Genomic DNA, 16537 nt, shown 5'->3' with positions numbered 1-16537 from the left:
CCTAATGCAGGCCTAGCTTCGGATTTGGAGAGGTGGTAGCAAAACATCATTATGTTTATGTTTTCAAAAGAGAAGAAGGGAAGTTTGGGAGAAAAAGAATGCTTCTCTTTTGTTCAACAAAATTGCCTTGTCACATGGTGTTGTCTCATGACCTCTTCGTCCCATCCACTATCTCCTACAGGAAGGTCTTGATGGTGTCCTGAAGATCCTGGTGAACCAGCTGAGTTCAGATGACATCAATGTGCTGACCTGTGCAACCGGCACACTTTCCAACTTGACCTGCAACAATAGCAAGAACAAAACCCTGGTCACCCAGTCAAATGGAGTGGAAGCCCTGATACACACCATCCTCCGGGCAGGAGACAAAGAGGATATCACTGAGCCAGCTGTCTGTGCTCTGAGGCACCTTACCAGCCGGCACCCAGAGGCTGAGATGGCTCAGAATTCTGTGCGGCTCAATTATGGCATCCCTGCCATTGTCAAGCTGCTTAATCAGCCCAATCAGTGGCCATTAATCAAGGTATGTGTGTAGGGAGGCAATAGTTGAGCAATTATATGCATACACACACTTCGATCCCATGTTTATTGTATCAGGCTCAGGATTCTAAAGCTTTCTACTAAACACTGGTTGGATGCAATTAACACGTTCAGGAAAATGATATGGTACAGTCCTAAACGTTGTGCCCTATCTGAATACAGGTGGGAGATCACGATTGAATGCTCCCTTGTGTCAAAACCACCCTACCCATGCAACCCTAGCATATTAGGATTGTAGTTTAACGTTCTTGCATACACTTCTCTGTGTGCAGGGAGGCTTTATTAATGTCAAGGAGCATTCAGTCATGTGATCTCCAGCTTAAAGTGGTATAGTCCTTCTAATGCTACTTTCAGATAGGCTGCAAAGGACTCCTTACTGGGTAGTGGAATTTGAATTTGTGTATTGGAGGGTTGTTGTGGATGGGGGCAATCCATCTAGGTGTCTGAGTTCTGCATGGGCAATTGGTATAATGTAGTAGTTAAGTATGTTAGCTCTGACCCAGGAAGTCTTTGCTTTCAAATTGCAGCTTGGCTCCAAACTAACTGGGTAGCGTTAGACAAACTGCTGTTCTCTCAACCCCTCATCTGTAATACAGGGGTGATGAAGAACACCAGCCAACCGTACATGCTTAGTTGCACAGATTACTTAGACATTGTATGTAAAGTGCTTGAGAATGTAGTACTACTTCCTGTAATTTTATAGGAGACATGGGGTCCCTAGGTGTAGATACACTCCATTCTCCAGCTCCTTTCTCCTGGAAGAGGGATGGGTGGGTTGGTGAATATGCAAGCTCTGTTTGCTAGCCTAATGCAATGGGGTTTTCCAATGGAGCTCTTGCGTTTGGTTTTAATTCAGAGCAAAAGAGTATGGGTCACATTGATCAGCTATGTTTTCTTGGTACAGACAAATGCCAAGGTTGGGGGGGGGGAATACCCGAAGCTTGGAGAGCTTCCTGGTTTTGCTTTTGACAAATATTCTGAAGGTGTACTTCTTTTCTTCTTCTCCATTCTCATAGGCTACTATCGGCCTCATCCGTAACCTGGCTTTGTGTCCAGCAAACCACGCCCCCCTACAGGAAGCTGCTGTCATCCCACGCCTTGTTCAGCTGCTGGTGAAGGCTCACCAAGACGCCCAACGTCACGCAGCAGCTGGCACGCAGCAGCCATACACAGTGAGTGACCAGGAAGGGGACTGGCTTTGGCATGGCATCCTAGCCAGAGACGAAAGCTGTCTTTATTGACGATCCCTGCTTTTGTTAGTTTTATTTTATCAGCTCTGTAGGGTTAGTCACCTTAGTTGTAACAATGACTTGTGGGGTGTGGGATGCAGCCAAGGAACAGACAGCACTGCATTTTCAGTCCCTAACAGCTTTCTTTCATTCAGGATGGGGTAAAGATGGAAGAGATTGTGGAAGGCTGCACAGGGGCATTGCACATCTTGGCTCGTGACCCCATGAACCGGATGGAAATATTCCGCCTGAACACCATTCCGCTCTTTGTGCAGGTGGGTACATCCAAAAGGAAGGGAGTAGGGAGGGAGGAATGCTGTAGGATGTGCTGGTAGGACTTGGCCACTTTGATTCTTGTAGAGCTAATGTGGTGTAGACTAGATCTGGAGCAGAGAGAAGCAAATCCCCTCTAGGCCATGAAGCTTGCTTTGTGATCCTGGGCCAGTCTCCCCCCCCCCGATCAGCAGTTGGGGTGAGCTGGGGTGCCACCACATACCCTGTTTGAATTTCCTTGAAAAAAGGGCTGAGTACAAGGGTGATGTAGCAGTAAGAAGTAAGCCAGGTCCTTCGACAGCATTGTCAATATTCTCAAGGCCTTACTCATGTTCCCATGCTTCCTGTGCCATTTTGGTTTGCATTAGTTCTTGGTAGTTTTTCCATTTTATAATAATAATGTAATGTTTATCAAATACATGCAGCATCCTGGCACCGTACATAGAACAAGGTTTTCTAGTCCTCGCTAGCAGGCCCACAGTCAAGCACCTCTGGCGTCCAAGTACTGCGTAGGACTACTGTTCTGTACTCCTTGCTAGCAGGCTTGCAATCTAGAGTACGTACAAAGCATGAGGAAAGCCTAGGAAGGGAGTGGAGTGAAATGGAAAATGCTCCCTTGCTTATGCTCACTCCCTTTGTTTACTTTTCCCCAACTGCAGCTCCTGTATTCTCCAGTGGAAAACATCCAGCGTGTGGCAGCCGGTGTCCTGTGTGAACTGGCCCAGGATAAGGAAGCCGCCGACGCCATTGATGCAGAGGGTGCCTCAGCCCCTCTAATGGAGCTTCTGCACTCCAGGAACGAAGGCACAGGTAGGGGGTGTGCGAGTACTTGTCCCTCCAAAATATGGAGTTGTGTTTGGTTACCTGGCTTATTGCGCATTCCCATAGCACCTTTCTGTTGTACATTCCTGCTTCCTCTGCTCAATTAGTTTAATTGCCTAGTATTGAAAATGCCTTACAACAAACATTACAAGGGTGATTAAATGTGTGAGAGTGGCAAATCATGTGTGTGTGGGGGGGTGGGTGTCAAAAGCAGCATGGGCTCACTAAAAGTTAAGTCGTGCCAGGCTGACAACTGTTTTTTTTCCCCAAGAAAGGAAATTGCAGTATTCGGACTCAACAGAAAAATGGGAACAGAATTTAGGAAGATGACAGCAGCCACATTGGATATCATGCTAATCATAGTTTATCGCAATGTGAACAAGCCCAAACAAATTCCAGCAAGGCTTAGTGTACTTCCCCCTCCCTTCTCTTCCTCCAGTCTGGCTGAGGAGGAAGAATTGGGAAGCCTTCGCTTCAGCTTTTGTGTTAACTGCATTGGTTTCTGTGGTTAACATTAATTGAAACCATGATTTCCAGTTGGATTGTTTCAACCAAGCTATAGTTGGTGCTCACATGGTGCTAAACTGTGGCTTAGCATGACGTTTGAACGTGGCCATCATGTGCTTGCTAGAAAATGTTCAATTTGGAGAGAAGCAGTTGAGAGTTTGTCAGGGGTCTGGTCCAGTCCTCATTGTTCAATATTTTTGCTGGAGATAAAAGTTGTATGAGACTTGCTGACAACACACTGTCATCTTTTTAATTCAGCAAAAGATCTGGAAATTATGCAAGGATTAACTGGATGACCTCATAAATTTGTATTACTCCAGTTCATGACACTGACTTGTACAAAGCAAGAGGATGTGCATTTGATGACAAGCAGCTGTGGGTTTATTGGCTGAAAAGAGAAATGAAGAAAGAAATCTGAGAATATTGGTTGCAAAATGCGTTTGAGCTACTGATATGTTGCAGCTGTTGAACGATGAAGGCAGTTCTTGGATGCGCCGGGTATTTCTAGGAAGGATAGATGGGGGGCTAGAGTGGTACCACTGCTCTGGTGGGTTCTCATGAATTTGAGCAGGTGCAAAGAATAGGGCCTGTGGAGATAGCTTGCAGAGTTGCATGGTAAAGCTTTTGCTGCACTGTAAGGCCTTGGGATGAGGAAGTGGGGAGCTAGGGAGGTTGCACGTTTGGTGCTTGTCCATTAGAGGGGGACGCTCTTGTGTATAGAGAAGATAAGAGCATTGGAGAGAAAGCTAGGCTGACCTCTTCTTCCCAAACAGACTAGTTTACTGTCTGAAGATGACTATGGGTATGTGTTCCCGTGGGGCAACATTCAAACAAGCAGCCTCCTTCCACTCTCCACCCCCCACCCCGCTCCCTGGCTGGTACAATCTAAGAAAAACTGTTGCCTGTGTAAACTGGCTCCTAAAATGATTGCAGGAGTGGAGATCTTGTTCTATGACCACAGAGTAATGGACCCTGGATTTTTATGGAAACAGAAGCTGAGAAAATGAGATTTTTTTTATATACAGATGCATCAAGTTGGTAAACATAGCAGCTGCCAACGCTGGGTGTTAACCAAGTGGGAGCTTTGCTAAAAGGCCTCTTGATCTCTTTTCCCTCCAGCTACATATGCAGCAGCTGTGTTGTTCCGCATCTCTGAAGACAAGAATCCCGACTATCGGAAGCGTGTCTCTGTGGAACTTACTAATTCACTCTTCAAACACGACCCTGCAGCCTGGGAAGCTGTGAGTGTCTAGTGTTTTGGAGGCTAGTGTGAGAGAGGTTAGCCAAAGCAGACTTTGTGGTGGAGAGAGGGAGGGGCTATTTTCTCTCTCAACTTGGATTTGCTTGGAAAAAGTATATTCCAGTTTGAAAACATTTTGGAACATCAAGCACTTGAATTCAAATTCAGACTTGCTCAATTTAGTCATAACATAATTGTTATGGAAAGGATTTCTTGGGTCATCAAGACAAGCCCTCTGCCTGTAGCAGGGATCCTGCATAAAGCAACCTTGTTAGGAAAAATTGCTCCAACTCTTCATGTTGAGGGATGTGACTCCTGTTTAAGCAGTGTTGTTCCAATTGGGTTCTAGGAAAACCTACATATTGTTTCTGTATCACACCCTTGGGACCAAAGAACCATTTACATAGGAGACTATATATTTGGATCTTGTGACATTTTCTTTTTTTTAATTAAATCTAGCAGTGCTGCTACACTCTCCATCTGCAGGACAAATGGCAGCTATGGGAGCAATATTGATCAGGAAAATAGCAAAAGCGTAAAAGGCTAACAGACCTCTCCTTTTCACCCCACCAACCAATTCCAGCACCACTGCTCCAGTCAAACTGGCAGTTGCGTTTCGTTAAAGAATAAAATGCTAGGAGATCCAGTCATAGTTTTCTTCATGACATGTGGATTGACCCTTGCTTCACATGTGCCAGCTGCTACAAGGCATAAAATTATCGGCCAGCAGACTCCCCTAAAGAAAACATTAGCCCACAGAATGGCTGTCCAGAGGATGACATGGGAAACCTGAGTTTGGAGAACATCTTTCAGTGGTGACCCTTCGGGCAAATTTGGGTTAACTTGTGGCCTCGGCAAGACTTTTGTTACTGTTGTGTGAACAAGCCGTCTGTCTTCTCCCCACAGGCCCAGAGCATGATACCCATCCACGAGCCATACGGAGATGGTAAGCATGAGCTGCCAGCCTTACTCTTCATATGTGACTGGGATGAGGGGAAGGAAGGCCAAAGTCTGTCATTTCTAGAATGAACGCACATGCACGCATACACCCTTACCTAGCTAGAACTTACACTCCCCAAGGGTCCGAGGGAAGGTGTGGGAAAGTGTGATGATTAAATAGTCGTGTAACGTAATTTTTAAATGTGTAGATGAAATCTTAGTGTTCTTATTCATGCTCCTAGATTCCCCATTCCTTGTGGGAATTTCTGATTGAGAATACTTAGAAACCTTACCAGATCTACAATTCGCTGGAAGGGGACGGAAGAGGAGTAGCGTAGCATAGTTTCAGTTTTATGTCAGATGCTTTATATTTCAAGCAACTTAGACTGGCACCTTTTTGTATTGTGTTCAGCACCTACCCTTGGAAATGCTACAAAGTGGAGGGAAGCATCCATAACCAAGAGGGGGGTGATTGGGAGTGCATGTGTGCGAAGGGGGAATCCATTCAGAAATTCATTTGTATGTTAGTTACGCTTGTCCTCTGTATCATTAAGCAGGTGTGACCTTCTCTCTTTTTGTTACAATAGAGCTGGATGGAGGTTATCGCAGTATGTACCCAGGTGAAATCCCCATGGATCCTATGGACATGCACATGGACATGGAAGGTGACTATCCCATGGATGCATACAGCGACGGTGTGCGGGCACCCTTCACGGACCATATGCTTGCCTAAGGTGCCCTTTGGGCAGGGCTCAAGGTGAGGGCATCTTCAAATTTATTTATTTATTTGGTATTGCATTTATATACCACTTTTCCTCTAAGGAGCTCAAAGTGGCGTACATGGTTCTCCCCTTCCTGGTGTAATCCCCACAACAACTCTGTGAAGTAGGTTAGGCTGAGAGGCAGTGACTAGTCCAAGGTCACCCAGTGTGCTTCCTGGCTGAATGGGGATTTAAACCCTGGTCTCCCAGGTCCTAGTCAGACACTCTAGCCACTACACCACATTGGCTGTCACTTCAGGATTGGACAGTTAGTGGATTCAAAATCTGAAAGATGAATAAAAAGGTCTTTTTGTTCCTTGCTGCCCCCCATTCTTCACCCTTTTATCTGTCTGCAAAATGTATCTCTCTTCTCCCCCCACCCGCAGTGCCAAATGAAGATAGGTAATGTGCAGCTACAATTTCTCTATGGAGAAGCAAATTCTGAGCTAAATTCAAAGGAGACATGTACATTAATTTTTCTCATGGCAAATGAGAGCTAACTCACACACACTTCACGCTCCTCTCTTCTCCTTGTGGCTGCACAGGAGGAGAGAAGTTTTGAAGCTTTTGCTTAATCGTAGCTTGTTTATGTCTTCTGAACCAACAAACTGTAGAAAATGTGGGCTATTGCTCGTTTGAACCATGCCAATTTCAAACTGTGACTTATGAAGCTAGCTTATTTTTACAAACCATAAAGGTTAGCCACAGCTGTCAGGTTCAGACTAACGCTGAACTGTGCTTAATTGAAATTGGAAGCAAAAGCTTGCAAGTTCCTTGTTGTGACCATGGTGGGAGAAGGGAGAGGGAACCTGAGCTTGTTTTCTGTCCGATCATGGCCTTTGTGTGGTGGTCCTTCTTTCCCCTCCAGTTCCTAGACAAAAGCTTTGCAGGTTTGTTACAAGCAGAATACGAGCATTGCTGCTTCGTTGGGACAGTCTAAATGTCTGCCTGTTTCAGCTTCTTATCTCCCAGCAGCCTCCATCTAGCTGCCCCATAAAAGCTCATAAGTAAGGCAGGATGGCAGACAAGCTCCTGTGGCTTGTCCTTAGCACCTTGGTATGAGAGAGATACTGCCATTTAATACAAAGCTGTTTAGCTGTCCCTTGTAGATTTGTCCAAACATTCTCTATTTCTTTTGCATCCAAAACTGCTTCTGACATCTGTGAGGATCTTGAAAGCCATTTTCAACACTTACTGGTGGTTCTGCTATTTCTAAGGAGAGAGAAATCTTTGTGCATGACGTCTAGGAACCTATCAGTGCCTAAAAATAATGAAAATTAATTAAAATGATGAAATTGTTCAGGATGGTGAATATACAGCCTGTCTGCAAAATTGTGCCCCTGGCTAAAATGGAGGCTGCTATTCCTTTGACGGGCACCAAGAGACCCTGAAGACCAACTGCTAGTCAGAATAAGCTTTTGGGCTCAATGGACAAATATTCTGACTTGGTATAAAGCAACTACTTTTGTTCCAAATAGAGAAGCTCTCTTTAGCATTTCTCCATTGTTTGTATCCTGCAAATCTAACATGCCCTCATCCCTTTTTCTTTCTCCACAGATGTTTTCTTAACACAGAAGAGGGCAGCTTCAGTGCTCAACTCCGGGGCACTTGGGAGACAGAAGTGCCTGATAAAGATGACAAACTCTTCCTTTCCCTGCGAGGAGGTTTTATTTTCTAAAACTAAACCATTTTCCCCTCCTGTGGGCCTATGGGAAAGACCCCTCATTCACATATCCAGGACTGCTTCTAACAAACTTATAATAACTTTTTATCAGCAGTCAACCCCCTTCTCTCCCTTGCTGGTGTTTCTCAACTTAACCATCCTCTCCCTTTTATCTCTCTGTCCCCTTCCCCCCCCCCAATCAACCTTTCCCAAATCCGGGCAACATTCTCAGAACTGCCATTGAATCCTTATACAAGATGTTTCAAACACATGCACCCCTTGTTTTTCTGTATGTGGTGCAAAACTAGCCTTTTGCCATTTGATACACACATATATTCTCCCCCTATTTGCACTTCTAATGCATTGTCATTTAGGAAGTGAAGAAAATGGAAATTATTTTTTTCCTTTGCCTTTTAACTTTCTGAGTTTTTTAAAAAATAAAGAGCAGCCAATGGTTGTGAGAGTTTGCCAAGAAATGAACAGCTTTGCATTTCGTAGCTTCTTCATTTTGTTTTAAGCCCTCAATAGATGTGTCTGTGGGCTTTGGCACCCCAACTGAAGAATCTCTTAAGCCGTCCTACAGAGAGGAACGACTAACCGTTTTAAGAAAGCTGTCCTTCTACTGACCATCTCTTGCACATTTTTAACCCAAGTCCTCCTCCTTTCTCCCCTCCTCCCTCCCCCTTTCTTGGTGATTGGCGTGTTTCTCTTCTCCTCCCCCCTTGCTCCTTCTAATGCCTTTTTAAAAGCGGCTCTCTCAATGTGATGGCTTGAGGCTTCCACTGGAAAAGGGATCGATGTAGCTGCAAATGTACTTCAGAAGATTTTATTATTATTTCTCTAAGGGATTTTTTTGTATAGACCAAAGCTAAAAAAACAAATAAAAACTTAAACCCAGCCCTGCCAAGCAAATAGAACTGATTCTTTGTGTTACGTTAGCTTCTGGGTTAGAGTCTAAAACTCTGCAGAGGGGGAAGACGGCTGTGGTGAAAGAAAGAAGAGTGGCAAAGGGAAAGGACAGCGGAAAGAATAGGCCCAAATCCAGTTTGTAAGCACTTAGGCCTATTTCAGTGGGGAAAATCGGTGGTTTTGAAGAGAAAATGAACAAAGATTGTGGTGTGTTCTTTTAAATTGGGACGTTAAATCAGCTAAAAAGAAAAGGGTTCAGGAGCTTGATTTGATCCAGGCAAATTTGTTTGTGTGTGAAAGAGAGAATGAAAAAAGAATCTTTGTGAGTAATAGCTTTTCTGTGTTAAATTGTAAAGTTATTTCATATTTTAGTCTCTCAAAAAGGAATCAGTATTGAGGTTTTGGTACTGTATGTACTACTTTTAAATTTAATCAAGTACTTTAAATACAGATTAAATAATTTTAGATGAACTGGCTCAATCTGTAGCTAGTTCATCTAAAAATTATGTTTTAGATTGGACCTTTCAGAATCTGAAGCAGTTGTGGGCATATTTGAATTTTCTTTTTCACGTAGATGCATTTAGCAGCAAAACTATCTTCCTGAGGCTGTAAAGTCCAAACCACACAGGGACCTTTGATTACTTTTAATTTAACACACTGTCTGTACACCTTTGCACCAGCCTTAATACCCAATCTTCCCAGGAAAAGAGGAAAGGCTGTTTTGGAATGCCTAAGTTGGTGGGGAGAGGGAAGAAGTCACTTTAATAATGCCAGGGGTCTGGGAGCTCTGCCCCTTTATCCTTAAGATGCTCAGGAGCAGGATTTGGTTACTTCAATGAATGAAATGCATGATGGGACGTACTCCGCACTCATTCACTATATATCTTAGGGCTCAGCCCTTGGCACTAGGAATGGGGTTCAGGAGCTTGGCTGTGCTGACTCCTAGGATACAGTTGAAGGAGGGCTGTGTGTGTGTGTGTGTGTGTGTTCAGGCTGGTTTTTCACAAGAAAAGTGTCACATCCACAGAATAATAGAGCGGCTACACCAGTCTACGCCTTGCAACACTTTGATTGAACATTAACCTGTCTTCTGATGCTCTGCCAATCTATTCAGTCATCTAATTGTAGTTCTAATCTCCACACATGCCTTCCAGAACAAAGTTGGCTGAAGGTCATCCCACTCCCTTTACTGTCCCTTGCCTTAATGACATGATTATTTCTCACTTCTATCTACATTTCCATGTTGAAATGGAATCTCCCACAGTGCAGGTACATGTGCGCTATAATCCACACTTAACCCATACACCATGATTGGGCACCAAAGTTGCCCAAACCCTGTATCACAAAAAAATTAATTCTCCAAACCTGTATGAATGATGCAAATTAGCACGTGCATATACTTGCTTTGCATAATCTATTCCACATAACTCTTTGTCTTGTTCACATAACAATTGGCACACTGAAGCCCCTCCTCCAGAGCTCTGAAATCTAGGTCTCTGTGTTTTGATGTAGTTTCTGAACCCTCACCAGATACTCCCCACACACATCTATTGCTCCACACCTGCCTCTAAGCAACAGTAGTAGGGAGAGTGGCCCCACATTTTAGCCAGATACTGGGTTTGGCTGGGGGGCAGCATGTACATATGGCAATCACAAAGGAAGCTGCCTTGAAACTGAGTCAGACTCAATGGTCCATCTAGCTTAGCATTGTCTACACTGACTGGCAGCAACTCTCCAGGGTTTCCAACAGGGAGTCATTCCCAGCCCTACCTGGAGATGCCGGAGATTGAACATGGGACCTTTTGCATGCAAGGCAGATCCTCTACCACTGAGCTAACACTAAAGACATGCATCTGTTGCTCATGCTTTACAAACAGCCATGTATGTGTATGGAGGAACCACAGGTATTTAGGGATTGCTCATGATCTTGTGGTGTTTGCTACAGGAACCATATTCAAGTGGCAATTGTGCCTCTTTTTAACAAGGTAACTTCCTGTTAACTGGCATATTTTCTTTCACTTGGCCTCTTACAAATTTACGCATTGGGAGTACCTATGCTGCATCAAGCAAGGGTCCAGCTAGTCTGCCATTCTGTCTACTGAGAAGCTCACAGAGGAGAGTGAGATAGGTGAATGCAGCATAAAATGTAACAAATGCCAACTTTTTAGCGGTTGGGTGTTACCTGTGCTTAATTCAGTGACCTAGTTCTTGGGACTAGGTTTGAGGGTATAGGTGATGAGTCTGTCTTCCCTCTTCAGGTATTTATCACCCCCCACCCCCATGTGCCTTATTCCCCAAGCTTGCTGGAGCAAGTGTGTGTGTTTTCCCTTGTCATCTTGTGAACTGCTAATCTCTGCAGCGTGACAGAAGGACAGAGCCAGGATCAAAGGGAGTTGGGGAGTAAAAGCTACTTCCATGTATGTTTTGCCTTCCAACATCAAACTGTTCTCTGTCCTGCTGCCTTTCTAGCATTAATTTGATTTTGCAGAGATTGCATATGGTATAATGGAACAGGAGGAGATTGGGAAGATGCCTAACATAAACCAAAAAGAAGGCAGGACTCTTGAGCTCCTTCGTCACCTATGGAAAAAGTGTGCTGGGAGAGGCTATGCTCATGATGCAAATCAAAGATTTATTTCTTTCATGCCTTGTGGCCAAGACAAGAAACCACCATTAAAAAAAAAGATGTTAATAAAACTTCAAGGTCAAATGAAAGTGATACAAGTGTGTCACAATTCTGTTGGCACACAGAAAAGCCAGTCATCAGTAGGATTTGCTTAATTCCAATCTCACCTTTGACATACAGTAAGTTTCTAGTTCTTACAGTTGTGAAGATGTGTGTGAAATGACGTGTCAGAAGCCAGACTAGTGGTTCTGTGAGATTTCCAGGGGTTGAGAGAGGAGGGTGGTTGGATGCCCTGCATTATTTCTTAATTCCATTAGTAGCAAAACCAACAAAATAATGTGATTCAGTGGACACAGCAGAATTAATTATGTAACATTTTTTTTTAATTACCCAGTTAAGCCAGTATGCAGCAAGCCACTTGAAGGTGCTAACTCACCAGTTGCCTCTGCCTCCCCACCCCCTATATAGGATGGGTACTTAGGAGCTGACACTTTAAATTTCCCACAATGCTCTGGAATATCCAATGTAGTTCTGGGTCACTATGGAAAACTTTAAAATGGTGGCTACATGACACTGATTTCTGACTACAGGGGCTGCTGCTCAACACCAGTGCACTGCTACTGCGGGACCCACCAGAGGGCACTATGATGAAGGCTTCTTCAAGCCTGGAGCCTGGTCTGATCAGGAAATTGCCTGGCAGGACCTGCCCTACTATTAGGCAGCAGATACTGAAAGGTGCAACGGTTTGACAGAGCTGCGTGACCTGCTCTGTTCTCTCTAAGCTAGCCTGCTGCTTTCAGGTACAGTACAAATACCCTGTTGCCAATGTCAACGTAAGTTTCAGCTGCCAGTCTAGTCTGCTTTTGTAAATGGAATGGGGAGAGAGGCACCATCTAGTCTTTCACTTCAAGCAGCGAAATGTCTTGAGCTGGCCCTGCTGCGCAGAAGCCCTGTTTAACCTGCCTTGAGTTCTGTGGAAGAACGGTAGAATATGGATGTGTTGGTAATAAATACATACATTGCATATCATTCTAGTAACCAAGTTTGGATTAGTGGGGGGAGATACACATAGACCACCTTGCCAACCTTTGCGCTGATGTCCTCTTGGATCTGACCACAGCATTCTGTTGCTGAGCCCAGAACTGTTCCATGTGCACAACTATAGGAGGGAGCCTCTCTGCTTCTTCTGTTCTGCCAGGTAATACATTCTGATCATCAGCTGGGTGATGGGCCTGGCCTGGCAGGATGAGCCAGAATGTTGTCTTAGTAGAAACAAAGTACTGCAGCCTCTGGGTGAGAAATGCTACAATGCTGCATGCACGTTGGTGCTGGAATTCCTGGGACCAGATAACACTCCTTTGTTTGTGTTTCACTCCCAATGAGCAGACCAGAGATTAAATTGGCTGGGGCATCCCTTGGGGGGCTTGAGCTCTGTGTTCTTCCCCCACTTGGCCACATGTGTGTTCTGTGTTTGGCTGCAGGTACAACCCACCTGAAGCAGGCATCAGTATATGCATTAATCACCTGATTCTTTTTCTCTAGGTGAACTGTTCCTGTTCTGCCTTTCAAAAAGTTTTGAAAACCTGCAAACATTTTTGTCTGCCCCCCTGCCCCCAATTGACTATGGTTGGTCTAATTAAAGCAGAATTTTAAAATGCAGGATTTTAGTACTTTTTGTGCAGGATGTAGCATCCTGAGAAACATCTCTCCGGATTATTATTTTTTAAAAACATTTTCCAAGCCAATATAGCTGTGAATGTGTGCTAGAAAGTGTGTGCGCTGCTGTAACCTCAGAATCTGGAAGGAAGCTGAAGTGCAACTATATTCAGAATCACAGAGTTGGAAGGGGCCTATAAGGGCCTATAAGGCCATTGAGTCCAACCCCTTGTTCAATGCGGGAATCCAAATTAAATCCAAATTAAACCAGGTGCCTGTCCAGCTGTTTAGAAGCACTTTGACTCACTCCAGAAAAAGCAGATTAAATAATGCAAATATATGCTTGTTTGCTTAATTTGTATTTATTTGTATTTATGCTTAATTTGCATAACTTATCTAGAGTGAAATTCCATTTAACTTGGCTTGGAAACTTGCCATGGAATGCTTTAAAAGAAATGAGGGTGCCGCAACATCTGATTGTTCTGATGCGCAACCTATACTCTGGACAAGAGGCTACTGTAAGGACAGAATATGGAGAAACCAATGGGTTCCCAATAAAAAAGGATGTGAGACAGGTGTATTTTATCACCTTATTTGTTTAATCTATATGCAAAACATATCATATGGAAAGCAGGATTGGACCAAGATGAAGGAGGTGTGAAAATCGGAAGGAGAAATATCAATTTAAGATATGCAGATACCATACTACTAGCAGAAACTAGTAATGATTTGAAATGAATGCTGTTGAAAGTTAGAGGAAAGCACAAAAGTAGGACTACAGCTGAACGTCAGGACTAAAGTAATGACAACAGAAGATTTATGTAACTTTAAAGTTGACAATGAGGACATTGAACTTGTCAAGGATTATCAATACCTTGGCACAGTTATTAACCAAAATGGAGACAATAGGCAAGAAATCAGAAGAAGGCTAGGACTGGGGAGGGCAGCTAGGAGAGAACTAGAAAAGGTCCTCAAATGCAAAGATGTATCACTAAACACTAAAGCAGGATCATTCAGGCCATGGTATTCCCAATCTCTATGTATGGATGTGAAAGTTGGACAGTGAAAAAAGTGGATAAGAGAAAAATCTACTCATTTGAAATGTGGTGTTGGAGAACTTTGCAGGTACCATGGACCGCGAAAAAGACAAATAATTGTTAGAAATTATCATTAGAAGCTAAAATGGTGAAACAGAGGTTATCATACTTTGGGCACATAATGAGAAGACATGATTCACTAGAAAAGAATAATGCTGGGAAAAACAGAAGGGAGTAGAAAAAGAGGAAGGCCAAACAGCCATCCTTCAAAATGTCCACTTCTCCCAATTTTGCAGTGCAGTTATCCAGCCAAGGAATGTGTACAAAAATGTACATGCTACAATATAATGTGCAAATGCATGCATATATCCGTGAAAAGAACATTCAAATGTGCATTTTGGGGGGTAGAAATTGCTTTGCAAAAATGTATGTATTGGGCAAAATTGCATACAAAATTGTGTATATTAGGATAAATTTACACTGAAAGTCTAATGAATTTTCATACAGACTTTTTTACTGCAAACTCATGTGGAAATGTGGAGAACTGAACTGAAGAGTGGGAAAAGAAGAAACAGAGAGAAACCAGCATTGAAAGATTCTTCCATCCCTGCTTGGAAGTCATAAATATTTGATTTACCAGCGGTTTAAATTTATATTATATATAAAACGTTCTCAATGTCTGAATCAACCCTTGCTCTTGGAATGTAATTCTGTAATGGCTGCTGTGACACCCTTCCCTGGTTCTCCCTGTCAGGTTCCCACCTGCTTGTGGCTACTGCCTTTCACTAGGCACCACCAGGGATACCACCAGTTCGGACCGTCCTTTATATGGTTTCTCACTCCACTCTAGCACAGATCTCACTAGTTCCCCCTGCTAGGCAGCACCACCAGTCACGTCCTATAACCAATACTCCCAGAGACTTTGCCTGAGTCTCTCTCTAGCTGGTTACTTTTGTGACTGCGTGCTTATGCTGTTCCCAACCCCCTTGTATCTTTATAGATAATGCATACAACTCTGGGTTGCTCTGGATACTTGAATTGTTATTATTCCTCCCTTCACCGCTGCCACCATTAGATACTGTTTCTGTTCAGCCTTGGTAATTACCTTGCCCTCCCTTCTGGTCTGTATATCCCCCAGCCAAGGATCAGGCCTTTGGTAAACCAAGTAAGTATTTATTAAATATCAGAAATAACAAGATTAATTTTAGAATGTTTCACAAGCGTATGGTTTCATCTATTCCTGTTTTGTACTTGACTTATTATTAATCAGAACTCCAACTCCCTCTTTCTCCACACTCCTGACCTCCACCCTCAAACACCTCTTTCTCCACACTCCCAACATCCACCACCAAACACCTTCTTCTCCACCCTACTACCATCCACCTCGATTCAACTGTCATTCTTCCATTTATACTCCCAGGCATTCAAACGCTCAGCCAATCATCCAGCATTCTACTGCTCATGTACTCCCCCCTCCTCTTTCACTCCACTTACCATATGTCTTCTATATAAACCGCACTTACCATATTTACCCTACAAGCAAGAACATCACAGCTGCCCCTAGCAAGTCTCTATGAAGAAAAAGCACAAGACAGCCTTTTCTTCTGATATTGAGCCATAGCTTGCTGTTGCCACACAGTGGGGCTTTTGGGACACCGCAGCTAAATTAATCAAATAGGCAGTTCGCCTTTTGAGGATTTGTAGCAAGGAAATGGCATAGGGCAGAAGATGGGAATTCTCTTCGCATACTCTCTCCCCCTCCCTGGGTAACAGGAATCAACTGGAATATGTGTATTTTATGCAGTCTTCAGAAGATGTACTGCAGGGATGGGAAACCTGCAAGCTGCTGTTGGACTCCCAACCCCATCATATATTAGCATAGCATAGCTAATAGGCATGATGGGAGCTGTAGTCCTGTAACATTTGGAGGGCCACAGGTTTCTAACCCCTGGTCTAATGTGTTTGTGGCATTTCAGTTCAGGAGAAAAGGCTGTTTGGAAAGGGAGATGGATATGACGAGCTTCATTTGTAAAAGTATGAATGGCTGTATATAAGATTTTGGGACACACACTGAAGGTGATTGTTTGGATTGACAAAATAACGTCTTTCTTCACAAAGTGTATAAAACCTAACGTAGGTCAGGTTGATGGTCAGTAGCTTAGATAACTTGTAGCAAGGGCTAGACCAATTCATAGAGAACAAGCCTAATGTGGGCTTTTTATGATGGCAGCTCAATGGAGCTCCCATGCTGAGGAGCATTATATCTGGAATTAGAACCTCCAGCTGATAGAAGCAGAAATGTGAACTTGTCAGATGTTGGTTGTTGTATTAATGTAAA

At 43.6% G+C, this 16537-nt stretch overlaps 1 protein-coding gene across 4 annotated transcripts in view; it reads left to right on the top strand.

Annotated features, from left to right (window-relative positions):
• The window catches only part of JUP (junction plakoglobin), a 57925-nt gene extending 49057 nt beyond the window's left edge, over window positions 1-8868 (top strand). For all 4 annotated transcript variants that reach the window (XM_061589221.1, XM_061589220.1, XM_061589222.1 and 1 more), the window contains exons 8-15: window positions 182-520; window positions 1554-1709; window positions 1922-2041; window positions 2699-2849; window positions 4488-4609; window positions 5515-5554; window positions 6135-6304; window positions 7866-8868. In XM_061589221.1, coding sequence (XP_061445205.1) covers window positions 182-520; window positions 1554-1709; window positions 1922-2041; window positions 2699-2849; window positions 4488-4609; window positions 5515-5554; window positions 6135-6280 — 1074 coding nt within the window. In that variant the 3' untranslated portion in view covers window positions 6281-6304; window positions 7866-8868. The remainder of the gene's footprint in view (window positions 1-181; window positions 521-1553; window positions 1710-1921; window positions 2042-2698; window positions 2850-4487; window positions 4610-5514; window positions 5555-6134; window positions 6305-7865) is intronic.
• Window positions 8869-16537: the final 7669 nt, after the last annotated feature.

Source organism: Rhineura floridana, chromosome 11, assembly GCF_030035675.1.
Source record: "Rhineura floridana isolate rRhiFlo1 chromosome 11, rRhiFlo1.hap2, whole genome shotgun sequence".
Lineage (NCBI taxonomy): Eukaryota > Metazoa > Chordata > Lepidosauria > Squamata > Rhineuridae > Rhineura > Rhineura floridana.
This window is presented reverse-complemented; position numbering and strand designations above follow the sequence as displayed.